Source organism: Hibiscus syriacus, unplaced genomic scaffold (genome assembly GCF_006381635.1).
Source record: "Hibiscus syriacus cultivar Baekdansim isolate YM2019G1 unplaced genomic scaffold, ASM638163v2 tig00111084_pilon, whole genome shotgun sequence".
Classification (NCBI taxonomy): Eukaryota; Viridiplantae; Streptophyta; class Magnoliopsida; order Malvales; family Malvaceae; genus Hibiscus; species Hibiscus syriacus.
Genome location: NW_024062975.1, coordinates 12,227 through 39,133, shown reverse-complemented (window position 1 = coordinate 39,133; position 26,907 = coordinate 12,227). Strand labels below are relative to the sequence as shown.

The 26,907-nt window shown below is 35.1% G+C and overlaps 5 protein-coding genes and 2 pseudogenes across 6 annotated transcripts; 4 read left to right on the top strand and 3 right to left on the bottom strand.

Annotated features, from left to right (window-relative positions):
• Positions 1 to 32: 32 nt before the first annotated feature.
• On the top strand, positions 33 to 749 carry LOC120152057 (translocator protein homolog). Its single transcript, XM_039164353.1, has one exon. The coding sequence runs from the start codon at positions 83 to 85 to the stop codon at positions 653 to 655; it is 573 nt and encodes a 190-aa protein (XP_039020284.1). The 5' UTR covers positions 33 to 82; the 3' UTR covers positions 656 to 749.
• Positions 750 to 820: 71 nt separating this feature from the next.
• LOC120152055 lies at positions 821 to 2,071 on the bottom strand (annotated as a pseudogene).
• Positions 2,072 to 3,875: 1,804 nt separating this feature from the next.
• On the top strand, positions 3,876 to 10,222 carry LOC120152059 (DNA mismatch repair protein PMS1-like). The gene is given in 13 exon segments (XM_039164356.1): positions 3,876 to 4,221; positions 4,318 to 4,641; positions 5,389 to 5,588; positions 5,590 to 6,464; positions 6,467 to 6,699; positions 7,117 to 7,409; positions 7,490 to 7,616; positions 7,942 to 8,010; positions 8,123 to 8,196; positions 8,829 to 8,894; positions 9,044 to 9,147; positions 9,599 to 9,780; positions 10,030 to 10,222. Coding segments are annotated over 13 exon segments (2,907 nt in total). The 5' UTR covers positions 3,876 to 3,987; the 3' UTR covers positions 10,156 to 10,222.
• A 1,250-nt stretch (positions 10,223 to 11,472) lies between these two features.
• On the top strand, positions 11,473 to 13,247 carry LOC120152058 (probable U6 snRNA-associated Sm-like protein LSm4; the record flags this gene model as incomplete). Its single annotated transcript, XM_039164355.1, has 6 exons — positions 11,473 to 11,551; positions 11,707 to 11,747; positions 11,867 to 11,965; positions 12,089 to 12,166; positions 12,626 to 12,665; positions 13,060 to 13,247. Coding segments are annotated over 6 exons (510 nt in total), but the record flags the coding sequence as incomplete, so codon positions are not given.
• A 333-nt stretch (positions 13,248 to 13,580) lies between these two features.
• On the bottom strand, positions 13,581 to 16,533 carry LOC120152053 (WD repeat-containing protein GTS1-like). The gene is made up of 8 exons (XM_039164350.1): positions 16,324 to 16,533; positions 16,001 to 16,208; positions 15,804 to 15,896; positions 15,518 to 15,592; positions 15,175 to 15,285; positions 14,554 to 14,645; positions 14,266 to 14,350; positions 13,581 to 14,121 (listed from the first exon to the last, which is right to left on the bottom strand). The coding sequence occupies exons 1-8, from the start codon at positions 16,461 to 16,463 to the stop codon at positions 13,756 to 13,758; spliced, it is 1,170 nt and encodes a 389-aa protein (XP_039020281.1). The 5' UTR covers positions 16,464 to 16,533; the 3' UTR covers positions 13,581 to 13,755.
• A 1,080-nt stretch (positions 16,534 to 17,613) lies between these two features.
• On the bottom strand, positions 17,614 to 19,579 carry LOC120152056 (uncharacterized protein OsI_027940-like). 2 transcript variants are annotated; one of them, XM_039164352.1, is made up of 7 exons: positions 19,461 to 19,579; positions 18,983 to 19,169; positions 18,252 to 18,405; positions 18,128 to 18,165; positions 17,944 to 18,034; positions 17,823 to 17,841; positions 17,614 to 17,792 (listed from the first exon to the last, which is right to left on the bottom strand). In XM_039164352.1, exons 1-7 carry the CDS (start codon positions 19,463 to 19,465, stop codon positions 17,738 to 17,740), a joined length of 549 nt encoding a protein of 182 aa, XP_039020283.1. In that variant the 5' UTR covers positions 19,466 to 19,579; the 3' UTR covers positions 17,614 to 17,737. The 2 variants fall into 2 exon arrangements, with proteins under 2 accessions (XP_039020283.1, XP_039020282.1); XM_039164351.1 differs by having other exon boundaries at positions 17,614 to 17,841.
• Positions 19,580 to 20,841: 1,262 nt separating this feature from the next.
• On the top strand, positions 20,842 to 21,396 carry LOC120152074 (annotated as a pseudogene).
• The last annotated feature ends 5,511 nt before the right edge of the window (positions 21,397 to 26,907 follow it).

Genomic DNA, 26,907 nt, shown 5'->3' with positions numbered 1-26,907 from the left:
CTCCTCTACATAAACCCCTCCTGGGAAATCCATCTTCCATCGTATAACTATAGGCTCCAATTAATCTCCGTTGCTTTCACCCATGGATTCCCAGAATCTTAGACAACGTTCCAGGGATGATTCTGGGGTTACCGCCGCCGCCGCTACCACCGATGAGAAGAGCAGAAACAGGCGAGAAAAGAGGATGGAAATGGCCAAACGTGGCCTTCGATCGTTAGTCATATCGGTTTCGCTCCCTTTGTTTCTCACCTTATTGAATATCTACCTGTTCGGCTCGGGTCGTGGTTATGGCGCTAAACCCAAACCCTTCTGGTTCCCTCCTTTGTGGCTTTTACATACAGCCTGCTTGGCCGAGAGCTTCCTGATGGGTCTCTCGGCCTGGTTCGTTTGGGCCGACGGCGGGTTCCACGTCAGGCCGAATGCCTTTTCTCTTTATTCGGCTTACTTGGGATTCAGCTTGGCTTGGCTGCCGACCGTGTTTTGGATGGGAGCCGGTTGGTCCGGGTTGGTCTTGAGCTTGGCGATGGTTGCGACTCTGTTTGGGTGTTACAGTGATTTCGGAAAAGTGAATACGATCGCCGGTAACTTGGTCATGCCTTGTCTGGCATGGGCTGCGTTCTTGTCCGTTGTAAATCTAAAGCTCGTCTTCCTTTGAAGCATATAACCGGCAAAAAATAGTTGTGTTTTCTTTCTTCTTCCCCTTCCATGTGTCGTGTAAATCAAATAAGATCAGGTTCTTCGTTTGTTCATTAGATTGATCATAAACAAACATATTCTTTTGATTTCTCTGTTGCTTCTTACAAGTTCATCGTTTTGATGTACATATTGTCTCCATTATCGACCGTTTTCATAAAGGATCTCGCAACTATCAAGCTGAACTAAAACCAAATAAATAAAATATATAGCAACAGTTCATCATGGAAAGCTAGTCGACCTGGCAGAGCTTCCTCAAGGTTATGGAAATTCTCCTCTCCTGAACCAGTTCTTGCGCTTCCCAAATCTGAAACCCAGGCTTGCGGTTTATCTCGTGTTTCCATTGATACCGAGCTTCACCCGACATTAGAACCAGAGAACCCGGAGTCAATAGAACAGGGATTGGATGCTTTTCACCATGCTTAACATTTTCAGAGCATCGGGTGAAATGCATCACACACGATGATTCTAATGACACAATGGCAATCCCATCATCAAATCGCATAAGATCAACATGAGCACAGATTCCCTAAACAAAAATAGTAACTTTTCATGAAGATGATATCCATTGATTTTGAACCAACATGAACAACTCCATAATATTAATGTCGTACCTCACCTGGATGGTATACATTCACGATAAGTTGATCAAACAGAGGTTTTCTCCACAATAAATTCGAAGGTAACAGACGGGGGCTTGGTGCCCCCATTAGAGGTAACCATGTCTATGGGTTCAGATACATGATCCCCTACGAGGATGGTTTCACGTATAGAGCTAGAAAGCTCAATAGCCCATGTTGGGAGATACCCAAATCTCATGGCCTGAATAAAACATGATTGAAGACATGAATTAACAGAGAGATTAGATTAGACAAACACTTGCCCCCGAAAATACCAAACCGACACTTAAATCACGGTCTAGGCCCGTAAACAAACCGAACAAAGAGTTGTTTACAGAACAAACATGAACATACCACAAATTGAGGGTTTTCTCGCACATAGAAAAGTGTACACGTACCTGATTGTGAGAATATTCGTTGAACCATCCTTCTGCACACAAAAAAAAAATCCACCGAATCCATCAGCGACGGAATCAAACATCAGATATATCTAATTATTTTGAGAAAGAGAGAACCGTTTAATACGGATGAAACCAGAGAAGACTGGTGTTGAGGAGAAAGGAAGTCTCTGCACAGCCATAATCCATTGATTCCCTTTATTTATTCCCATGAGGGAATTGGGTCTGCGATTTGCTCGTTGTTCAGTTGGGGATCGAAGTCTTCACTGTCTGATGATGATTCGCCGAATACCCTCAAGACTTGAGCATGATTCTCCATCTTCACCAATCTTTGCCCACGAATCGGGCTTCGCTTCGCATTTAATATTTGTTATGGGCTATGCTTGTTACGGATACCCATATTGAAGTTGGACCTGTCATCACAATAGACCATTATGATTTTACAAAGAAACAAAAGCAGATCCGAAATACGATCGGGATGCCATTGAAAAACAGTACAACAACAGGACTTCAGTGGGATCTGAGTAAAAGCATATATCATTTACATTTTACTCGGACATAATTTCTTGCTTTATTCATGCCATCCCTTTCATCATGCCTCGTTATCCTTACGTTTTCGAAGCTTTCCGGCAATGAGCGATGGAGCTTGTATTCGTTACATTGCTGCTGTTTTTGTGAGTCTGATTCTCTGATTTGCAGATAACACGGAGATGGAATTTGGGGGTTTAGTAAGCACATCGAACGTGGTTAAAGGAGAAACAGTCATGGTGCAATCGGATTGTGATCTTTTGTGGACCATTTGCCTTAAGAAGTCGTAGTAGCGGCTGTTAAGCTTTTTATGAATTGGCTGCGAATTTCACTTTTGATTTTGTATGCAATTTGCAATGCAGAAGGATTCGTCGTCGTTGTCGAAGGATTTGTCATCATTATTTTCGTCGTCGTCGTTGTGATCATTTTGGATAATGAGAAAACATCGAATTGCTGCCTGCAAAAGTGCAAAAGCAATGCAATGTAGCAATTGTTGTCTGAAAGTGGTATCTTCTTCATTACAAATTAAAGGTGAGTTCGGAGAATTTTCAATTACATTTTTTTCTTTTATTTTGATTTAAGGTTTTTTTTATTAATATGTGGTGGGGGTAAGTATGAGATATTATATGTTTATAGAAAACTTTCAATAGTTCGATATTAAATGCTCACACTCGAAAAATAATTATATATTCGTTTATCACAAATGTCACTTGATTCACTTGATTCATACATTTAAGGGCTAATTCTATTTTCTTAGCTGATCAACATCAACAATGTCGTTCTCATTTTAATACTATTAATTCAACTCTTAAATTATAGATGTTATCTTTCGATCCGTAAAAACATTTATTAGTTATTGCATTGTTGATATAATGGCTAATGATGTTAGTGTGATAATTTATGATTCTGACTATAACGATTTACATGAGAATGATCATATTATAAAAAGATAGGTAAATTAAGTATTTAGTATTTAAATTATTAGTTTTGATCGTCTAGACTTTTAATTTTTTTCAAAATCATATATAAATTTAGTTTTATTTCATTTTAGAACCCATCGTTAAAAACGTAATTTGTTTAGTACATAAACTATCAGTTTTTGTCCGTTTTAGTATCTAAACTTTTAATTTTTTTTTAAATTTAGTGTTAATTTTTAAACTGGTTTTAGGTGTGTTTTAAAAAGATTAAAAGTTTGGATACCAAAACAGAGTAAAACTATTAGTTTAGGAAATAAACGCGTAGTTTACCCTAAAAGGATTTAATAGATTTTTTAATAAATTTATGGGTATAATTATTTTTTAAAATTAATAATTTATTTAATTTTAAAAAGTTAATATATATTATAATATTAAAAAAAATTATTTAAAGATATCATTAAAAGTTTTTAAAAATAAATTAAACGTATTTTATTTTTGTATGTTTTTAAATTTACTATTTTTTAATTTCACTTCTTTAAATTTTAAATATTTTCCTATTTAAAAAATCAATTAAACTCTTAATTTTTTTAAAATTGTAATTAAACCTCATTATTTACAACATTCCTCCTCATAAAATATATTTGTATACGGATTACGGAGTTAATATTTCACTGGCGCCACCAAGTAAGCAGCTCGTCCAATTGCTTATTCGTTTTGGCGGCAAAATCTAGCGAGATAGGGAATTATATGTACTCGTAATTCATTCTCTAGGGTTTTGTCGTTCAAGTTGCCCGTGGATGCTCGGTTCGTTGAATTATTTACTCTCTTGCAATGGAAGGACCGGCTCCGTCCAATTCCCCGGTAATTAAGCCCATAAACAAAGGCGTTGTCCACAGAATCTGCGCTGGTCAAGTCATATTAGACCTCTCTTCAGCCGTTAAGGAACTCGTTGAGAACAGCCTCGACGCTGGCGCCACCACCATCGAGATCGCTCTAAAAGAGTACGGAGCAGAATGGTTTAAGGTCATCGATAATGGCTGTGGCATTTCTCCTACTAATTTCAAGGTAAATTATCCACCATTTAGCAGCACAAAAGTTTCACCATTTAGTTTCCTCCGTTTTTTCTTCTTCTAATTTTAGACATTCGTTTTTATTTCGTAGGTCGTGGCACTTAAACATCATACGTCGAAGCTAGCGGATTTCCCAGACCTTGAGTCTCTGATTACGTTTGGGTTTAGAGGGGAGGCATTGAGTTCGCTTTGCTATTTGGGGAGTCTGACTATTGAAACGAGAACGAAAAATGAACCAGTAGCAACGCATTTAACTTTTGACCATTCTGGTGTGTTGATATCTGAGAAGAAAATTGCACGGCAAATTGGTACTACAGTCACTGTAAAGAAGTTGTTCTCGAACCTACCAGTGCGAAACAAGGAATTTCATCGCAACATACGCAAGGAGTATGCCAAACTTATTTCCTTGTTGAATGTGAGTGCATCCATGGGTGTCAAAAGCTTTAAAATTATATACTTTATTACTTGTTATATAGGAACATTTTTATGTATAGATAAAAACAACTTTTGATTGGCCTTCATTTGTTGTGCCTTTGGTGATTGTGAAATAGGTTTGAAGCAATCTGTTTTCGAGTCCTTGTCCTCGATTTAGAAGGAAAATAAATATGAAAACCTCTTTATTGTAAGATTTGCTACATTTTCAGGAAGATATTAAAAGTGCCTATAAACTATGACGGGGTCTATGTAATGCTCAACATGTTGTTGTTCAGTTATTGTTTGCTTAACCTTGAATCATGTGACTAGTTGTTTCATGAGGGATTCAAATAGCGGTTGCTTTTTCGGTCGCGTAGTGTTTGTCGCTATTGCGGACATAGCGGGTGCTATTGCGGGTATCGCGGTCATATAATAACGGTCGCGGAGGGCACAACTACCGCTATATCGCGGTCGCAGACCGCTATCTAAATCCCTTCGTGCTTACAGTGCACAGACACATCATGGTACTGTATAATTTACTAGTTCATAAAAAATGTAATCTCTTGGGTCTCTTACTGTGACAACTATCGTTTGCCTTCTTCTCCTTTCTCTGTTAAGAGTTAGTGATACTCATTACACAATCATAGCGGTGTGGTATGTCTTCATGGTGTTATTTATTAATCATCCATTCACTAATCTAGAATATTTTGGATTAAAAGGATATTATTCTAATGTTCTTTCAATTCAGGCATATGCACTCACAGCGAAAAGAGTCAGGTTAGTCTGCAGCAACACAAGCGGAAAAAATGTGAAGTCTGTGTTTCTTCAAACACAGGGAAGCGATTCCCTCAAAGATAACGTCATACAAGTTTTAGGTGTGAATACATTTAGCTGCTTAAAGCCTGTATCTATAGGTATATCAGACAGCTGCAAGATTGAAGGTTTTATTTAAGTCTGGACAAGGTTGTGGCCGCAATCTGGGAGACAAACAATACTTCTTTGTAAATGGTAGACCTGTGGATATGCCTAAGGTGACCAAGCTTGTGAATGAATTATATAAAGGGGCAAACTCTAAGCAGTATCCCATAGCCATAATGAATTTTATCATTCCAACTAGAGAATGTGATGTGAATGTCACTCCTGATAAAAGAAAAGTGTTATTTTCTGATGAAAGCATGATTTTGCAATCTTTGAGAGAGGGCTTGCAGGAGATATATTCCTCGAGTAATTCCCGTTACATAGTTAATGGTGTTGAGAACACTAAGGAAGCTGAATCCTCTGAGTTTTTCTCTTCACTAGAAGAATCTAATAGCCTTTTAGAAAAGTTACCTCCAGCTGGAGTTAATTTGGAAGTTTCCTCGAGGGAACATTCTGTGGAGGGGGACCCCTCTTTTACAACTGTTAAAATCTACTCTCAAAGTTTGCAGTTTTCAGAAGGATTTGTTTCTAGTGATCATGAGAACATGTTGACTTTAGGAGTACAGGGAACAAAGAAGATTGATGTTGTTATAGAGGCTAATGCGGGCCAATTGACAAGTCATATGGATGGTACAATTAACAAGGATTTTTCAGAAGGACCGATCCTTAGACACCATGAGGAGTCATTGAGAAAGGACTTCATCTTACAAGTTCACTGAACTAATAAGATCGATGGTTTTACACAGTCTAATAATGGGGGTTTGACAACTCATATGAACAGTATAGCTAACAAGGATTCTTCGTCTCCCACAACTGCAACTGGGAAAGGAATTTTTATAAGTAGAGATTGTAACAGTCATTCAGGCTGTGTTCAATCATCACTGAAAAAATTTATAACCATAAGTAAGAGAAACATGAAAGCATTAGTACTGTATTATCTGAAAGGCCTGTCTTAAGAAATCAAAGTCTTCGTTATCAATCAAAGAACAGCAATTCAGATATGTGTGCTTTGAGCTCAGGAGATCAAGTTGACGATTACACTAAGTTGAATGAGAATGAGCCTAGAAAGTTTCTCAAAGCAAATAGCATCTTGGGTGAAAGTGGAAACCCTAGTACTCCTAGTGGTGGAAAACCTGGAGAGGTATATGGTCCTGTTATCTATTCGAAACTCGTTCAGTCCTGCTTTACCAGTAAAGAAACAAGACTAAAAAAATTAAGCTGGATAAATTCCATATTGATAACAAAAGTAACTCCAACCAGTATTTAGGAAAAAAACTGCATATTGCTTTTCGGTTTCAAAACTTTTTTTTCTAAACTATGTTACCTAATTCTTCTTTTTACCCATCATATACTAGTCAAAACATATATCAGATGCCTCAAATGAACATGAGTATCTGGTTATAGTTATAAAAGATCTGTATCATAATTATTTGCAATGCATCTATCATTACTCTGAAACCTAGGTAGATATCATGGTTATGGTGGTACAATCCTTCAGGACCATGAAGATCAACTTTCCATGTCTAACAGTTGTCAATGTTCTCTCGTTTTATTTCAGCTAATTCTTTTACTGGAATTGCAGGATCATGAAAACACAGTGCCTTCTGCGGTAAAAGAACTAATTGATTTATTCCACAAGAATCCTGAGGATGTACCTGATAAAGGACCGACAGTTCCAACATCAGAATCTTTATCCTCTGCTTTAGTTGTTGATGCTCCCCTACCTCCATCTGATAAAAAGGTATGTTCCATCTTGGAGTTTAGATTTCAAGACCTATTGGCAAAGAGGCAGCAGAGGATGTCAAGTATATTGCACACTAGTAACAGATTCCTCAGCATGAAGAAGAAAAGGTCAATGAAAAGATTCAATCCGAGTAGCAAAATTGTTATCCGGTTCTTGTTCAGTAATTTGATTTCATTATTGTCAATAGGTGTTATACTGCTGCGTCACTTGGACTTTCTCAACCAGAAATTGAGGAGCGAAAAGTACAAGCCTTAAATGCTGCTACTGCAGAGTTCGAGAAACTTTTCAAAAAGGAAGACTTTAACCGAATGAAGGTTCTTTTCTTTTCTTTTTTCTTCTTGCTAATGCTTTTTATGGACATGCATGAATTTCTCAGAAACTAAACTCATACAAGTTTCTTCCAGTTGATTGGGCTCAATCTATTAGAGTACTTGGTTGCTACTTAGTTTATAGTCTCTGGCTAGGATTGGTTTGGATTTGGGTTAGGTTTCAGTTATGACTATCGTGAACTCGACCAAATGTCTCTGTTAATAACATTGGTATCTAGTAGGTTAGTTTTCTAACGTTACAATGCAAGCCTGAAACTGTGAATGTGTTGGTTGAATTTATACATGCATGAAATACTATCATGTTTCACAGGTTATTGGGCAATTTAATCTTGGATTCATTATCGGGAAGTTAGATGAAGATTTATTTATTGTGGATCAGGTAACGCATGAGCTATTTCTTTTTAATTCCTTATTGGTTTTGCCTCTTTCATGTGGAATTACTTGCCGTTTTCTTTAATATAACTAATAACATAAGATCTGTATATTTTCAGCATGCTGCAGATGAGAAATACAATTTTGAGCATCTGGCTCAATCAAACATCTTGAACCAGCAGCCTTTGCTTTGGTGAGGAGTTTTATTATTTGTTGAATTACCATTTAAAAAAAATGTTTTCTCAATTAGAAATTCTGAAGTCAGATGTGAAGTCTTTTAGATGATGATGATTGATGACTAGTAAATAGATCCTAAAATTGCACAAAATTAAAATTAAAAAAAGTGCATGAAGCGAAGCATGGGATCCTGATGCTAGGAGTGTTTCTTATCTTCTTTTTTCTGATAAATAAAGTAGATTCTTATGGATATGATCAATTTGCAGAAAAGATATGATAGTGTTATTATCACTCTATTTATGTCTAGATATCATGTAGTTGTAGCCTGTGATCTAGGAGAGTTCTAAGAGTTGTTGAATTGAATGGATACATCATGTGGCTTGCGAAGCACCAATCAAGCTGCCCCTTCTTCTGAAGCTTCCAAGTTTTTCATTCAAGGGGTAGGAACTGGATGACTTTGATATATTTCTTGTAATTACTCTGATGCAACAATTGAACTGAGGTGCATGGAATACAAAATTACTGTCATATTATTTGGATTAGTATTCTAAGATTTGTTTCTGTTTATTTTCCTACTATTTTTCTGATTATTGAGATCATTTAATTTCCAATGAGAATCGCATTCTTGACTTGACTTACCATGTCCAGGCCACTAAAATTGGAGCTGTCTCCTGCAGAAGAAGTAGTTGCTTCAATGCATATGGACATAATCAGGTTCAGTTCCTGTAGGATGTGATTCGTTTTCATTCATTTGAGTATATATTTTTCTCCTTTTTGAATGCTTTGAACCTTCAATTTTCATGACCTCTTTGAAGTAAATCTTGTATCGTTTCCTTAAGAATATCTTTATCTTAGATATTCAGGAAAAATGGGTTTGTTTTGGAAGAGGATCCGGATGCTCCACCGGGGCACCATTTTAAGCTCAGAGCTGTTCCCTTCAGTAAAAACATTACTTTTGGAGTTGACGGTAGTCCTTTTCAGTATTCTCATGTGTTCAATGATGTTCTTTATCAAAGCCAATTTACCCCTTAACTGTGTATACACTGGTTAACACACTTGCATAATATTTTAGGATTTATTGTTTTAGTAACTGACTTGCAACTACTTAGTATACGTATGATATATGATGTAAATGTCAACATGGCAATTTAAGGAAGAAATACAGATGTCAAGATGGTGGGAACAACATGATCAACGTATGCCATACACTTATGTGTAAGTAGATATGACCGGGTGTGGCAATTTTTAGACTCCTGTAAAATTGCTGCATCTGTTAATAAAGCATTAAAGTGGTTGTCATTTTATAAAAACACCCTAAAATTCTCCCCGTCTAGCGACTATGTTCACGATTAATTTTTATTAACAGACTTGTTTCATGAAATGTAATGATGTCTTGAAGATATTATCTCCGTAAACAGATGTCAAAGACTTGATCTCTACGCTTTCAGACAGTCAAGGAGAATGCTCAATAATCGGTAGTTATAAAACAGACACATCTGATTCTGTTTGCCCAACTAGAGTCCGTGGGATGTTAGCGTCACGTGCTTGCAGATCATCCGTCATGGTTGGAGATCCACTTGGACGAAATGAAATGCAAAAGGTAAATAACCTTAACCTGCAGTGGTACTGGAACTTTTATCATTGTGAGCATTTATATATATAGGCATTAAATACACTAGTTGGATTTGTCTCCACTTGATGGAGTATGAGCGCTTTGGCCAATTCCTAGCCATGCAAAGTAAACAATGCTTTGATCTGATAATTTGGCTGCAGTTTCTATGTATCCGAATCCTGCGTATTATACGGGTACTAAATGATTGCTTACCCGAGTACGTTGTGATTTTCGCAGATACTTGAGCATTTGGCAGACTTGAAGTCGCCATGGAATTGCCCGCATGGCCGACCAACGATGCGGCATTTGATAGACCTGACAACCTTAAGGAAAGAACCAGATGAAAGTGGCACAAGCCCTTGATCAGCATTCCATCCATGTGGTTCTGGCCCCTTTTTTTTGTCTTCACTTAAAACTTATTCTGTATGATACCTTTATTCCTCTTGTGAACAGATGTTAACTACCTAAGCGCTGGAAATGTACAATACTGCCGTACTAGGAATGGCTGTCGCATCGGTTGGGTTCGATTCTTGCTTCTTTTTGTAATGTAATCCTAAGCCAGCGTCTAAGAACCAACAGCGCAGTATATAAAATTATCTTTTTTCAGTTAAACTTGTTCTTTTTGCTTCTTTTTGTAACGATATTCCAAGTGTTCGAACCCGGGATCTCAAAGAATGTATGATCGTAATAAATGGCCCCAAAAGAATGGTTAATGATAAAAATTGATGAATAAAAATAAGAATAATTTAATGAAAGAATTTTTTCATAGTAGTGATTTTAATGGAAGTTGTATTTTATTTTGATGACGAAAATGAAAGTTTTTTAAAAGTTCATGATTACTAATACAATTTTCCTAATAATAATGAGTACTCATGAAACATTTTTATTTATGTTTTATATAAATATTTATGAACATAGTGAAGGCTGGCAAAAACCCGCCCGATCCCCTCGAAGCAAACTCTATATTTAAATCAGTGACTGAGGTAGTGAGATCGAAATTCAAATATAAGCCTTGAAAAGTTGTTCGTCTCTCCTCTCAGGCTCAGCTGATCTTCCTTCTCCCTCGTTGGTATTTACGATTTCCTTTCTCTTCTTTCTTATTTAGGATTTTTATTGACCCGATCGAATCAAAGCTTTAATTGTTAGTTGTAATTATGAATTGTATAATATTATTATAAATTGTTCATCTGAGCTAGGGTTAGATTTGAAACCGTAATTGTTCTATCGTAATTAAGACTGAAGTTCCTTGCTGCTTTTTTAAAATTAATTACCTTACTCTCCGTGATATTTTTATTCAGGGGTTTATTTTACAGGGATTACTTCTCATTACAGACGTGCATGGACTGCATATGAAGATTGTTCAACTACGTATTTTATTTATTTATTTAAGCATGCATTATATTTTATCTTTGTTATTAATTTTTTGACTGGCCGGAAGTCTTCCACGGAAGCTGCTCTCAACCTGGCGTTGGTGGACAGCCTACTACCCTACCTCCCCTTACCCCATTGCATATGAGAATAGGGTTTTGTTGTTGTTGTTGTTGTCGTCGTCTGTGATATTGTCCTTGACTTTTTTTCTCTCTCCCTATTTTCCTTTATTTTTGTCCCAGTTTTTTTTCGAGGATTCTTCTTTAGGATTCTACTGCATTCGAAGAGGAGAAAAATGGTATGTTGCTCTAATTAACTCTTCGTTTTGATTCCTTAGAAATCGCCTGGAGAGAGGGGGGGAACCGGGAAAGGAAAAAGAAAAAAGTTTCAGGTAACTTCTCCTATGTTGTCTTAGGGATTCTGGATTACTTTTTATTTTTGTTATGTTTTTTTTGAAATGTATATATATATATATATATATATATATATATATATATATATATATATATATTCTCGTCTAATCCATTTTACTTAAACCTTGGCCAGCTTCCTCTTTCTTTACTGAAAATGTCCAGGGTCATCCTACGGTAAGATCACACTTTTCCCTAGCATTCCCATTCTGGACTTGCTTGCTAAATGCTTGCTTCATTTATTGATTCTTCTAAGATACTTCGTGATTCGGTTTTTTCTTTGTGTTCTCTAACAGCTGGTGGAACTGAAAAATGGGGAGACTTATAACGGTCATTTGGTCAATTGCGACACTTGGATGAACATACATCTTCGTGAAGTCATCTGCACTTCAAAGGTACAAGAATCGTTCAAACATGTTCTTTTTATTTCTTTTTAAGAATAAATGTGAGAATGGTGTTTTTCTTCTCTTAAAGAATGGGGAAATTTTGGTTGGGGTTTGATTTAAAACATGTTGTAGGATGGAGACAGGTTTTGGCGAATGCCTGAATGCAATATCCGTGGAAATACAATCAAGTATCTTCGAGTTCCTGATGAGGTAGCTTTTACTCCTTATATATGTTGTTTAGTTTCCTTACGTTAAGAACTTAAGATTATAACATTTTTTAAATTTCATTCAATCTGTTAAATTTATAAATGCTTGATTTATAGTTATCTTCATGAAAGCATATAGTGGATCTTTAGTGATTTAAAACTGTGGTGTTAAAAAGGGTGTTCCTAGTCTAGGAATCTAGAGCTAGCTGTGTAATAATTTGTTTTAGTGATTTAAAAATGTGGTGTTAAAAAGAGTGTTTTATAAGAACATCCGCCATCTCTTAAGGAAAACCAAATTTTAGATATTTGTACTTATTGACATTCGCGTTACACCGTCTCAAATTTTAAGTTCCACAAAAATATTGTTGCCTGATTTTTATTATGGTTTTGTGCGTTCTCCCAACCATTTTAGTTACCGTATTTCTCCAATTTGCTAAACTTAATAGCTTTACTGTTGAATCAGGTAATTGATAAAGTTCAGGAAGAAATGAAGAGCCGTGCAGGTATGATTTTCTTCCTAAGTATTAAAAGGGAGGGACAATTATTGTGGTATTCAATTCTAAGTAAAAATATTTTACTACAAGTAATATGTTTCTCTGATGAGTTGGTTGCAAGCATATGTACTGCAATCTCTGAAGCATATGTTGCAGATTAAATGTGCTTGGATAATTGTCTGCTGAATGTGATGTAATTTTGTTCATATATTGTCCTTGAGGTTGATAGTTGATACTACTAGAGGTTTCTGCTTATTATTCTGTCTGCAACGTATTGGTTTCTGTTCGGGCATCAACTTATCAGAACTTTAACCATGAGGTTGATAGTTGATACTACTAGAGGTTTCTGCATATGAAAACTGGAGTAATTAACTTGGCTATTTGACTTTGCTGACCTTCTCAGATAGGAAGCCTCCTGTTTTTGGCCGTGGTAGAGGTAGAGGTAGAGAAGATGGTCCTGGAAGGCAACCAAAAGGAGCTCGGTATGGTTTTGAAGATGGTGCCAAGGGGCAGGAGGACGAGCCAGGGGTGGCTCAGGTGGAAAGACCAGCGGAAGCAGAGATAAAATTGCTATAACAAACAACTACACCGGTAGTGTGTATTTTGGCATTGAATAATGTGTCATGGTTGGGTATATATTTTGACATATTCAGACTAATGGCCTGCTGCCTTTCCTTATGGTTCTTTGTCGGGCAACATTGCTATTTTTAGAAGCAGGTTGTGCATCCAATCAACTGAAATCAGTTTCTATCTTCTTTTTTTCTGTCAGAATGGGTGCTCAAAGAACCAATATTATGTAAAATTGCAGAATTCACAACGGTTTGCTGTTGGATTTCTGCATTCAAGTTATATATAATCTCATGCCAACTTGTTGGAACCAGTTTGTTTTTTTAAAAATATTAGTTACAAAACTCGAAATTCTTAACAAAATAATGAAATATTGATATTAATGGTAGAATGCTTTCATTTTCAAGTACTTTCTCACATTACAGCACATAAAAATTAACAACATTTGCTGAACTCGGAACACTTGTGGGAAAAGTGAAGTTACAAGAACGCTATTAGACACGCAGCATGAGAAGGAAAGGAATTGATATGCTTAGTACGGCTGGTGCCTACAGTTTTTGCGAATTCGTGGTGACTTCTTGACCAAACCACCTGATATCCAAGACCGAGTGATCTCCGGTGAATCATCATCGCCCATCCAACAGCACAAGCGACCATCCTCGCCGCCCGTCCATCCAAAAATGCCTCGATTTTGAGCAGGTCCACTTTGCATGTTTGACATAGGCAATATGCTCCTAACAACACCCATATGACCACCCCCGAGAACTGCTTCTGGGGGTCCTATCACTGCTTCTCCTTTATACTTTACCGGGAAATAACCTAAAGAGCCACCATTAGTCCCCCCAATCACCCATAAATTCTCTCCTCCAGAACTGTGACAATCAACAAAATAATCAACCTGCAAAAGATCTTGAAAACTTGGTGCATGTTCAATCAAGTTTCATAGCTGCTTTACCCTAGAAAAAGCTCCGAATTTGAACTTCAAAAATGACTCGTAAACAGAACAAAGCCAGTAAATGAATTCAATTATTTTCAGACTTACATGATCCAATGTCCAACTCTCTGATGCCAATGAACGAGCATCCTCAAAGTTTGCTTCATTGGTTCCTTCGTTCCAATTCCATACACTACAAGGGGTTGTGAAATAAACATCTAAACACTAGTTCTGGGGAAAAAAACATATATCTACTCCCGGCATTTTATAGCAAAGTCATGGAGCTTAAACCTTTTCTGCATTGGTCCTAATTCATCGCCACTAAATGAAGGATGGAGAAAAGAGAAGCTTCCATTTAACAAAGGCTCATATTTTGAGGTTCAAGCATAAAGATACCTTAAGGTCTCGATGTTTGTCAAACACCAGAGCTTCTCAGAAGAGTCCCCCAAAAACCCTATTTTCGCAATTGAAGTTCCAACATTGATAACCTGAAATGTTGGCATAAAAATTAATCATATTCCCAAGTGGAGTAATTTATATGAATAAACTATGCATTAGGTAAACCATTACGTCAAGCAAACATAGCAGATAATTTTGGACTATTGAGCATCAGAATGATACTCTTTTAGAGCTAAAATAGTTCATCTTCTTGTTTAGTGTATAGACTGAAGGGACAATACTTTGAAAAGGAACAGACAAACAAGGAAATCGCATATGAAGTATTTATAGAGGGCTATCCTACGATTAACTCATAAGGAGGAGTCAACGGTAATCATCTCTATGCAATAAAACCTGGCCCCAATTATTTGCTGAAAACAAAAAGTTTCAATCATGTGCTGATAAGTAATAATATACTAACCAAACTACCATCTAGCTAACTGCTAAAAGTTCTCATGATTGGAACAAGGACCTGAGAAGAAACCGGCCTTCATAGTTCTAAAAGGATTAGGAAACAATATTATCTAGCCGGTAGAGCATCTACTGAAAAAACTAACACAAAAACCGGTCTGCGCTTACAGATTCTAGATGATCATCATCATTGATATCTCCGTTGGTATCAAATATGCATATCAATCCATCGGCGGAAGCAGAAGCTAGCTTGTTTTGACGGCCAGGGACAAAGTGTACCTTTCAACAATAGGAGAAATACCAATGACAACAATAAGCCACATGATTCAACCGCCAAATCTCAACACTTACTAGCTTATGGCTGAAGTATATATAAATTTGTTAATCTACATTAAGCTTCCTAATGCCAAGCATCGCCAAAAAAAATTGGATGTAATTATGTAGAAGAAACAGTAGAAACTCATAGACCTCAAACTAAACAGAGATCAAACTGAACAGGGGGAAAACTAACCTGAGTAACATCGTCCACGTGAGATTCCTCCAAGCATGCGACTTGCTTCTTGTTCCTCCAATCCCAGAAAAGTATCTGTGTTGTAGATAAACAAGCAAGAAGAAAGTCCTGAGAACTGGGACACTGTCAAAAAAAAGTTGTGCCCGACAACTTTTCATATAGGATAAGCATATTGACTACAATGCTGCAAGAACATCTCCCGTCTTACATTAACACTAGGCCAAAACTAACAGATGCTGATCTAAAATGGGAAAAACATTAACTTTTAAACATAAAATGTGCAGACCTGGGATTGACATCCTGCAGCCAAAAGATTATCATCTGAACCTCCAAATGAGAAGCTAAAGACCTCTTGAGAAGAGCCAGCTATACACGAAACCTACAAATAAAACAAAAATCATCAACCAAATTGCACCAAAAAAATTAAAAAAGAAGGGTCCTTTTTCAAAATTTGTACACTAAAAAGCTGGTCTAAGAATTCACCTGTTCAAAAGTTCTGGTATCCCAGGCTCTGATAGTTCCATCAGAGGAGCAAGAGTGCAAAACATTTTGATTGGAAGCACCAGAAAAATAGATATGATTAATAGTCGAGGAATGTCCTTTACACTCTCCAAGATATTGACCAGTCATCGGAGAGTAAAGTTTCACTGCATTAGTCGACAATGATACCGCCATGGAAGTCCAATCATCCCTTTTTCAAAAACCCACCAAAAATAACCCATCACCATCAACTTTAACACCACAAAAAAAATCAAAATTTCCAATTTATTCGATGATCAGAACTGATTTTAGGAGAGGAAGCGTACCTGGGGACGATTTGGAAAACGTAGTCGTCGCCGAAATTGGTTTGAATCGAATTTTTTAGACCGAATGTCTTGGTTGAGCTCCGACTATTCTGAACCGGTTGTTCTACTTCCATATCTGAAGCATCTACCTCCATCTCCATTCCCTTTTTTTTTACAATCGCCGTTGTGTTGCTCTATGCTTTAAGACATTGAAAAAGAGCAAAGAGGCGAAGCAAGGCGGCGATGCCTACGAATTCAGGGTTTAACACAGGCAATTGTAAACGGTCAGGTTCAGCTTAACTAATTTCTTGTGATCAATCCATTAGTGCCACCTCGTTACCCTGTTTTATTTAAGAATAAATTACATATTTAGTCACTCAAATATTCTGGCGCTTCTGTTTTAGTTACCTAATTATTTTTTTTAAATAATACATAACAGTATATTTTTGTTCTATTTTGATCACATTCCACTGAAAATAAACATAAGTAGTGATGTGATATTTTTTTTATTTTTACAATGATGAAATAATATTATTTTATAGTGACATATCAATATTACTATTAATTTTTTAACGACATATAACCAAAAGTAAGCACTAGATATAATTTTAAAAAAATAATTGAGCGACCAAAATAAAATCACAAGAATACATAAGTGACTAAATATATAGTTTATCCTTTATTTAATCTTCAATTAGGGGCATGAACCAAACGACCTTGGTGGTAAAAGAATTTTTTTTCCCTGAAATCCCGGGTTCGAGCACAAAAAATGTCAAGGGTGTAGGCATTCAATGTCAAATGATTGAAGGTTATCTTTGAATAGATATTATCTTGTACTTAGAACACCAAGGACTATAATATTGATCAAGTGTAATTTGAACATATATTACTCTGATATCAACTTATCTTAATAAAAAAATAACCAATTAAATTCTCATTCATTAATATTGTTTCAAATTAAACTTTTAACTCCCAAGCTTTGCCTAAAACACAAAAGTTCATAAAAATAAGTCGGAAGCCCCAAGAGATAAACTGACATGAAATGTGAGTCCTTACACAAAAAACACTTGAACCTCGATACATAAAATTACATTGTCAGTAATCCTGTCGTTGTTTGACAGCGAATTTGGAATGAATTTGCTGAATTTCATGATGTTAGTTCGATCGTGGGATTGAGCCAGGGAGAATTATTGTGGGGACAAATAAGTTCCAGATTATCTCATTTCTAAATGATTTAAAGGTACAATTACAGCATCCTAAATTCATGTCAAGGAGCTAAAATTGTCTACCCGTTGGACAGAAACATATATCTTCCCGGTTTAACCAAATTTTTAATCTCGCGCACTTAAAAACACATCAGGCTTTCATTCCTGTCCAAGATACGAAAAACGAAAAATATAGCTAAACAGCTTTTCAATTTTCAGTTAAACTGATTTCATGTGCTTGCTTCAGCTTCCTTTTTCTCCGAAGTTCCTGCACCATGCTCATCCAGCTTTGCATCTCCTTCGGCCTTGTCAGCTGGCTTTGTTGCTTCTTGCCCTACGTTTGGCAGGAAACCAGCAACATATTAAACGTGACACATCAAGAGAAAAGTTAATCACAGGCAAAATATCACCGTCGAAGCAGTTTTAGAATTCTTACCTTCATCATCACTGTCTTCAAACTCATCCATTCCACCCATGCCGCCCATTCCCCCCATCATGTCACCCATGCCGCCCATGCCGCCGAAGTTCTGAACAACACAATTATTAGGTAAGGAAGGAAGTCTTCATAAGTTAATGCTGGAACCATAGATCAACGTAAAATATCATTATCCGTTTCATACCGAGAAGTCCATTCCTCCCAAGTCAAGATCGCCAGCACCTGATCAGAAGTAGAAGGAAATAATAAATTGTCAGTTTGAACTGTATTGGTCTCCGCATCAGTTCAATCCGAATAAAGAAACATACCCTTGTCTTCATCTTCATCCACCCATTTGTCCCAGTCAACCTTGACATAATGGGGTGCCTTGCCGTCCCCGCGGAGTAATTTTTTCCACCACACTTTCTCAGCTTTCTCTAAGATGCAGAATATGCTCCTTACACCTACATTTATCTTGCTTTCCTTTTTTCAAGAAAAAAATGAAAAAATTTACAAGATGTCAAATAATGAAGGAAGAATGTTTATCCCAAGCATTGAGAACATTAATAGGCAACAGTTTCAAATATAACTTAGACCTAGCTTGTTAGAGTTGATAGAATTTAGAAAAGATAAAACACTTTCTTTCTTTTTTTGCATTAGAATGCTTGGTAGAAAAAGGGAAAAATTATTTAGGTCAACGATTGTTTGACACGAATGTAAAATAATTTACTTTGCTATTTTACTCCTCTTATTTTTCCCATTCAAAACACACCAAAAATTCATTTTCTTTCACTTGTGTCACCCTTCTAACAAGCACATCCATAAAGTCAGTATAACACAAAAGAAAAAATGCTAATGCACTTAATTGTAGTACTAAAAATAGGACATTAAATGCTAGCCATAAAATATTCGGGATTCAATTAAAAAGCAACTGCTCATCAACATAATACTATCATAAACTGATCAATGTAATCGACAGCATCCAGTATTCTCAAAAAAACCTAAACAAATGGATCAAACGCTTTGTCAATTCTCGATAATGGCTAGACCGATATCTTACCTCCACAATGACCTTATCGTAAAGATTCAACTTCAACTCATAATGGGTATTGCCGGTTCCAGCAGTACCAGAGAAACTAAACACTCCCTCCGGCTCAAGATTGACATTTGCATCCTTCGAATCGGATAATTGCACCGTAATGAAAACCTTATCAGCTCTTTGAGCCCATTTCACCTCGGGATGACGACTATAAAGAAAGAAAATAAACAAAGTAACTTAACCACAATTAATAAAAGAAAAACCCACACTAAAATTCACCCAAAACGAAACAATCGCAGATACCAACCCTAATCAAAACCCACTACAACAATTCTTCCCAATAACGAAAACATTCATAAAAAGAACACTCATGTCGAAACAGACGAAGAACACAAATGGTAAAGAAAGAGCAATATCAATCAAATCAGTAGGGGGCGGCGGGGGACACAGATTAGGAATATGAAAATAAAAATACAAAAAGGAAGATCGTTAAGCTTACCTCATGATTTAGTACTGGGTAGAGACAGTTGAAATGTTAAGAAATGTAAAACCCTAATGAAAACGCAAAAGCATACAGCAGACAACTAATAAGTTTTTAAACTTACGGAACGGACAACATTTGCCCTTTGCTTTTCGTGTTATGCCGTAGGTAAACCATGGTCCTTTTGTATTTTCATCCTAGATTTTTTTTTTTTTTTTTGATGCTATTGTGCGGGAAGTTGTATTATCTTTATTGCAACGTCGTCGTTTTGACTTTGATTTTTCTGGGTCTGGGTATTGTCCAGTTAGTCTAGACCAATATAACTGGCTCGTTAGTCCACTGGTTCAATTAAGCTCGCCCAATTTGGTTTTGGACCTTTGGGTTTTGGGTTCAATAGTAAACTATAAGAGTAATCATTTTCGTTTTACTTGTGACTTTTATTTAATTTTTCTCCGACAATAAAAATTTTAGTGACTAAATATTTAAAAGCAGATACAAAAGTGATCACATCTTAATTAAATAAAAACGAACATGATCACATCTTAGTTAAATAAAACCGAAAGTGGTCAAATATTATGTTTTTTTAATTCAGTAAGGAAAACGTACAAAACTTAAACGAATGTGACCAATCATATAATTTATCCTAATTTTTTTACACTTCTTAAATTATTCATAAATTAATAAAAACATATTATGTGTGTTTAAAACATAGTTTTTAGATTATATGATAGTAATAATTTCAGTTTAATTAATATTTATTCGATTATTTTGTGAAATTAATTTAATATTTTTTCTTATTTCTAAATTTTTTAGATAATTTATTTTTGTTTAACTCTATTTTAAATTTCGTTATGTATAACTAATATCAGGATTTATTATAGTATATTTTTGTAATTTTTTATACGTGTAAGTTTGTAATATATCTTTTTTGAATAGGATAGCATCTCTTTTAATAATATTATATTTGAAAATTAATATAACATTTTATTGAGCGATTTCAATGATCATAGAATGTAAATTTCTCTAAAGGTCTTAAGTTCAAACAACAATGTTTGCATATTGTAAAATTTGTTATCAATGAATTTGCAAAAAGTTGAATAAAATGATTAAACTGAATAAAATATAAAATTGAGAGGCTATATTCAAAGAAAGAAGAAATTTATTGTCAAAAATTACAATTAAAGTTATCCAAATTACAAATATTCTTAGGATGAGTAGCATATGATTCAAATTTGGTTCATATGAACCAAAAGCGTAAGAGAAATTAAATAAATAAGTAAATGAAGAATTAAATCACAAAACAATTAAATTATTTAGTTCATACAACTCGATGCATCCTCTATAAAGAACCATCCTCTATAAATCCGGAGAAATCATTCATATAAGCTCATACAACTCGATGCTGATGGCAAACGCCAATGTTTACCCTACACTTTTGCTTCTCCTTCTAAGCGTCCTAAAACGTGGTCGATCAGCAAGCAATTACGTGCAAGACGCGTGCAGCGTGACCAGGTACCCGTGCCCTTGTATCAGCACACTGGCACCATTTTCCAGCGCCGCCAAGACAAGTACGAGCAAATGGGCGCGAGCCGGGGTTTCGGTTGCCATAGGGGAGACCAAGAAGGTTCCCAGTACTTAACCGAAGTGAAGAAATACAGAGAGATGAGAGGGAGATACAGAATCCCAATCTCGGATTGCATAGAGTGATTTCGAAATGCAATCGACCTGCTGCACGGCTCACTCGGGGTCCTTAGGAACCTGAGTGCCGGACATTTTTACGAACAGATGGGGGACGTGACGTGACACCTGCATGGAGGGTTTCGAGAATCCCAAGGGAAAGCAAGCTAAAATGCTGCGGTGTCAGGGTTTGAGATCCTCGTATTTTACGAGCAATGCTTTGGCTTTGGTCAATAAACTTGCAACTTCGGGGTTGTCAAGCTTGAACCATCCTTGACGATCATGGAGTGAAGAAAGGATTAATGGTGAATAAGTTATGTGCACTAGCATAATTTCAGATGAACAAATGGGTTCGGATGTTAATATGCACCAACCAATCGACTTCGGTAGTGAAGAAATCGTTGTTTTTCCACGAGTTCTTAAATTCGAGCACCAATAATGACAGGAGTGTAAATTTTTATTGTTGGTTGAGAGTTATTTTTAAACAAATATTGTCTTGTAGTTAATTGCATAATATATCCTCAAAGTATGACCCTCATTTTAAATTGATCTATAACTTTTAAATGTTCCAATTTCTCCATAAACTATGACTATAATTCTACATTAGTCCTCAAACTCTTAAACATTTCAATTTCATCCCCAAACTATGTACTTCATTCTAATTTGGTATCCCAAACTTTTTGAACATTCCAATTTCATCTTAAACTATATGTATATAATAATCACCTCCCTTGTTAATAAAATTGTTAGGCCAATTTCTATTATTTTATATTTAATAAAAATTATGTTAAACTACGGTTGAAACTAATTACATATTTGGATGAATTTGAAGATGAAATTGTAATATTCAAAAGTTTGGGACCAAATTAGAAAAAGGGTCATAGTTTTGAGATGAAATTGAAATGTTCAAAAGTTTAAGGACTAAATTAAAATATGAGTCATGGTTTGGAGATAAAATCAGAATATTCAAACGTTTAGGAACCAATTTAAAACTAAGGTCACAGTTTGAAGACATACGAAACAATTAACTCTTATACGTCACATAAAAATTTGGAGGAAAAAATGTAATCTTCAAGATGAGCCATATACTCACATGCTATGGTAGCTAGCCCATGATGATATTGGGCTTTTATGCATTCATTAGAGGTCTTTCTCAACAAACCCAAGCCTCCCGATGTGGGACTTACTTATTTGTCGGATTTTTTATCGATCCGATCTGATCCGAAAAATAGATCTTCTCTACTCAAATTCAATTCGATTCGAGTTTAGGGTGATTTCATCTTGCCCAAAACCCTTGCACGCAACTCGGATCACAACTCACAAGCTTAACCCACCGAACTCAGGCAAACATTGGTCAAGATTCGATACAACTCGGCGGTTGACCGTACACTTCCTCTTTGTTGCATTATTTTAGTTTCTAGTTTGTTAGAGGAAAAAATATATATATATAATTTTGAGTAGGGTGTTCAAATATGTAATTCAGTTAACTAACTGAATCGAATTATTCAAATTTTTATTAACTGGTTTTTTTCCTTTAACTGTTAATTGAATTGATTTTTTTAAAATAATTTAACCAAACTGAGGTTAATTAGTCGGTTAATTGAATTAACCGAAATTTATAAATAATATATATTATATATTTAATAGTTAATATTTTTTAATTTATTCGGTTAATTTGGTTTGTTAAAACCGAAGTTTAAACGCCCCTAAAGTTAAATAATATATATAATATATTAAATATTTAATAATTTTAGTTAATTCGGTTAATTAATCGATTTCGAACCAATTTAATTGAAACCAAAATTTAAAAAAAATCATTAACTGTTAACCGACCGAAATTTCGATTCGGTCGATTAATTCGGTTTTAACCAAATTATAAACACCCCTATTTATGAGGCCTGATAGTTCATACCTACCCAAGTCAATTATCTAAATCTATATTCTTTTATAAAAATGCTATTTAGAAGGGAGTAAATGGAAGAAAAAAAATAAACACCATGTAGCTGCCACACGACTAATATTATAATATTAACTAATAATTTATTTTTCAAAAAATCTTTACGAATTGCACTCGTCCTTTTCTTAATGGAACAAGGGCGTTGAAAGATCCCTCTCTTTAGTTTTATATATATATAATATTAATTATCATGTACAGATAGGGTCCTAAGTTTTACAGATTAACACTACACATGTGGTTCGTGTTGAAGGAAAATATTTAAAAATTAATCGAAAAACAACAACCGGGGAAAACTCAACAGAGGTAGTGTGGTTATTTGAACTTTCAAAAATTTCAAATTTGTAACTAAAGTTTAGTTTTCATTTCATTTTAGTACTTGACGTTAAAAACTTAACACATTTAGGATCTAAACTATCAGTTTTCGCCCGTTTCTTTAAAAAACTTGACGTTAAAAACTTGTCATGTTTCTTTTAAAAAAACAAGGGTTTGTCTAAGGTGAACATTAACATGATAAATGAAATATGATAGTTATTTGAGATTCTGGGATAATATTTTATCATATCATAGTTAGTATGTTAATGTTCACCTTAGACAACCCCCAATTTTAACAAAAATGACGAGTTTGGAACATAATCAATAATTGGGTGACCATTTTGTAACTTTTAATAGTCGATGGACTCAACAAGGCAACACTTTATAGTCAGAGGACCATTTTATAACTTTGAATAGTCAAATGACTTAATAAAGCAGTACTCCATAGTCGAAGGACCATTTGTGTACTTTACCCTCAAATATATATATTTTAATTTATTTTCGTTGAATGATATATGTATTGTTGATGTCTAGTTAGATTTATATTTGTGTCCTTAACGTTTAAGAGTTAATTGTATTTACCTACTTAAATTATAACTTTAATTGTAAATTAGCTTCTAAACTTTTGAATATTTTAAATTCATCCCAAACAAAAATAACTTGCATTCTAAATTAGTCACCAAACTTTAATTTTATTTTCAAAAAAATAACCATAATAAAAATATATTAAGTTATTTTTGTACAAATTTTATTAAAAATATATAAATTAGAAATAATAAAAAATATGTTTTCTATAAACTTTCATTTGTTCAAAAAGAAAATCTATCTCAAGGACAATTTGGTAAAACATACATTTTTCTTATCTTATATTATTTCATCCAAACATTGTAATATCATATTGTCAATCAAACCAAACAAGATAATACAATATTATCACTAATGTAACATTCCAGTAATCTTATTCCCAATGGTAATATTACATTTTGTGAACCAAACGACCCCTTATAGCATGATATAGTTTTAATTAGGATTAACGAGTTCATACAATTATATATTAGGGAAACTTATATGTTTAGTACCTAAACTATCATTTTTTGTCTATTTTAGTACCTAAACTTTCATTTTTTAAATCATACCTAAAGTTTAAGTTTTATTCCATTTTAGTATCCCGTTCAAAATTTAACGTTACATTCTGGAAAAAAAATTGAAAGTTTAGGTGCTAAAACGGGCCAAAACTGATAGTTGAAGTACTAAATGTGTTAAATTTTTAATAGTGGAACACTAAAATGAAACAAAAACTAAACGTTAGTTTAAGTACTAAAACGGGCTAAAACTGATAGTTTAGATACTAAATGTATAGTTTACCCTTATATATATATATTGAGTTTTAAGGTTTGAATTACTCTCCTATAATCTTTATAATAAAATTATTGTCAAAGGTAGATATTTTTTTATATTTTATGATTATTTAGGTGTCATTATCTTAATGACATTTATTATTATTCTATTTAAATATCTTTTTACCATTTAGATTAATATAGAAAAATCTATTAATTATTCTTTCAATATATGGTAATGAAATTTAAACATAATAATGCTTATAATAATAAGATTAAAGAAAGTATACTTTATAAATGAAATCTTTCTTTCGAAGTGACATCTTTTCCATTGTTACGAAAATGTATGTGCTCTTTTTGATCCGATGAAACGTGCGGATCTCTTGTCGTTTAAGGAACTAAAGGAAACTGAGATCCTAAATTATCGTTTCTAACATTAGCCCAACATAACAAGTTAGAAGGAAGACATCGAACATGCCCAATTTCTTCTAAGTTGGTTCGCGTGAGGTGAGTTTCACTTTAAAAACTAGGATAAATTATGTATTTAGTACCTAAACTATCAATTTTTATCTGTTTTAGTACTTAAATTTAAAAAAAAATTATACCTGATGTTTAGTTTTCATTTCATTTTAGTACATCATCGTTAAAAACTTAACGCGTTTTGTACTTAAACTATCAATTTTTCTCTGTCTCAGTTCCTAAGCTTTCAGTTTTTTCTCTCCAAACTTAACGTTAAATTTTGAACGGGGCACTAAAATGAAACAAAAACTAAAGTTTTTAACACATATACTAAAATGAAATAAAAACCGAATTTTAAGTATGTTTTTGAAAAAATTAAAAGTTTATATACTAAAATAGATCATAGTTAATTGTTTAGATACTAAATGTAGATATTCAATTTGTCCGGGGTCTTATTCAAAGTTAATTCGAGTTTATTATTATTAATATTATTATAAGTGTGATATTATATAATTATTAATATATATATATACATATAAGCAGTAAATAAGTAAATAATTAAACAATTAAAAATGCACTAAACATTGTCTTTAATTTTTACAGGCCCAAGTTACAAAGGGTCATTTGATCCAATTCCAGCAACCCAACCCAAGACCCGTTTGGGGCCAGAACTGATCCAAGCCTAAGGGAAACCCTAAATTTTGATAAGGTTTCCATAACCCTCTAGAGTGGCGCATCAGGAGTCGTTGGATTCAGGGAGATCCAACGGCATGCATGCTTTAGTCATTAGGGTTTTAGGACCCTTCAGCCGCCACCTTGAAGCGTAACCCTCGGATCTGGACCCATCCAACGGTCCAGATCACGTTCTGCTGCCAACCCATCTCGATCACTGAGTTGCCACCGCCGTTGGACCCAATTACGACGGTCGACCATCCCACGTGAACCTTAGCAACCTGCAATATCAAGAGAAACACGACAGAAGACTCAGAACCAAGTTTCAAGGCAGCAAGACCCAAGTCAACGAAGAAAAACTTGCAGTAGACTCACGGGATTTTGAAAGAGAAATCAGAAGACAAAAATATTGGTTCTATATAAACCAGAACCAAAATTTTGTAAAGGGGGGGACCCTCAGATATTTTTCGAGAGAAGAAAAAGAAATAAATATCAAATACTTTTAAAAAAAAAACTACCAGCCATCAACAAGAAAAACGGGAATAGAGACCAAGCAACCATCGAAAAAAAAAAAAAAAAAAAATAGAACGACCCGTACCTTTCTCGTCTGTAAAGACCCTCGTCGCCCTCATCAGGAGGCAGTTCCTCATCGAATCGAAGGTAAACCCTTCACCCTTCGTTGGTTCCTGTTGGGTTTAGGTGTGCATGTGCGTTTTGGGTCTGGAGTTGGAAGCTGAAGGGGTAGATCGGGGTTAAGCCATCGTTTTTGGGTTAGGCTCTAGGTAGGTTTCTGGTCAAGGTTGCTCATCGGAGTCATCCGGGGAGGTAAGAGGTCACAGTGGCCGTAGTGTTGGGAGGTTACTAGAGGGTGAAGCCGGTTGGGTTTTCAGGTTTAGTTTGGGTTTAGGTTGCCGGTTTAGGTTGGTACTTGAAGGGGTTGTCGTCGGGGGGAGTTTAGAGGACGTCTCGGCTCTTCATCGGAGCCATTAGACGGCGGTGGCCACGGCGTTGGCCATGTTTCGTCTGGGGTTTGAAGGTTGAAGAAGGAGAG

What these genes read in the sequence shown, in the direction of transcription:
- LOC120152053 (XM_039164350.1), bottom strand. Translation starts at nt 16,463, where the DNA reads ATGGAGATGGAGGTAGATGCTTCAGATATGGAAGTAGAACAACCGGTT. An exon ending in ATACCAGAACTTTTGAACAG is followed by an intron (nt 15,897 to 16,000) that starts GTGAATTCTTAG and finishes TTTTATTTGTAG; the next exon opens with GTTTCGTGTATAGCTGGCTC. An exon ending in ATGATGATCATCTAGAATCT is followed by an intron (nt 14,646 to 15,174) that starts GTAAGCGCAGAC and finishes CCAACATTTCAG; the next exon opens with GTTATCAATGTTGGAACTTC.
- LOC120152057 (XM_039164353.1), top strand. Translation starts at nt 83, where the DNA reads ATGGATTCCCAGAATCTTAGACAACGTTCCAGGGATGATTCTGGGGTT.
- LOC120152056 (XM_039164351.1), bottom strand. An exon ending in ACGATAAGGTCATTGTGGAG is followed by an intron (nt 18,406 to 18,982) that starts GTAAGATATCGG and finishes TCTTGAAAAAAG; the next exon opens with GAAAGCAAGATAAATGTAGG. An exon ending in TGGGAGGAATGGACTTCTCG is followed by an intron (nt 18,035 to 18,127) that starts GTATGAAACGGA and finishes TGTGTTGTTCAG; the next exon opens with AACTTCGGCGGCATGGGCGG.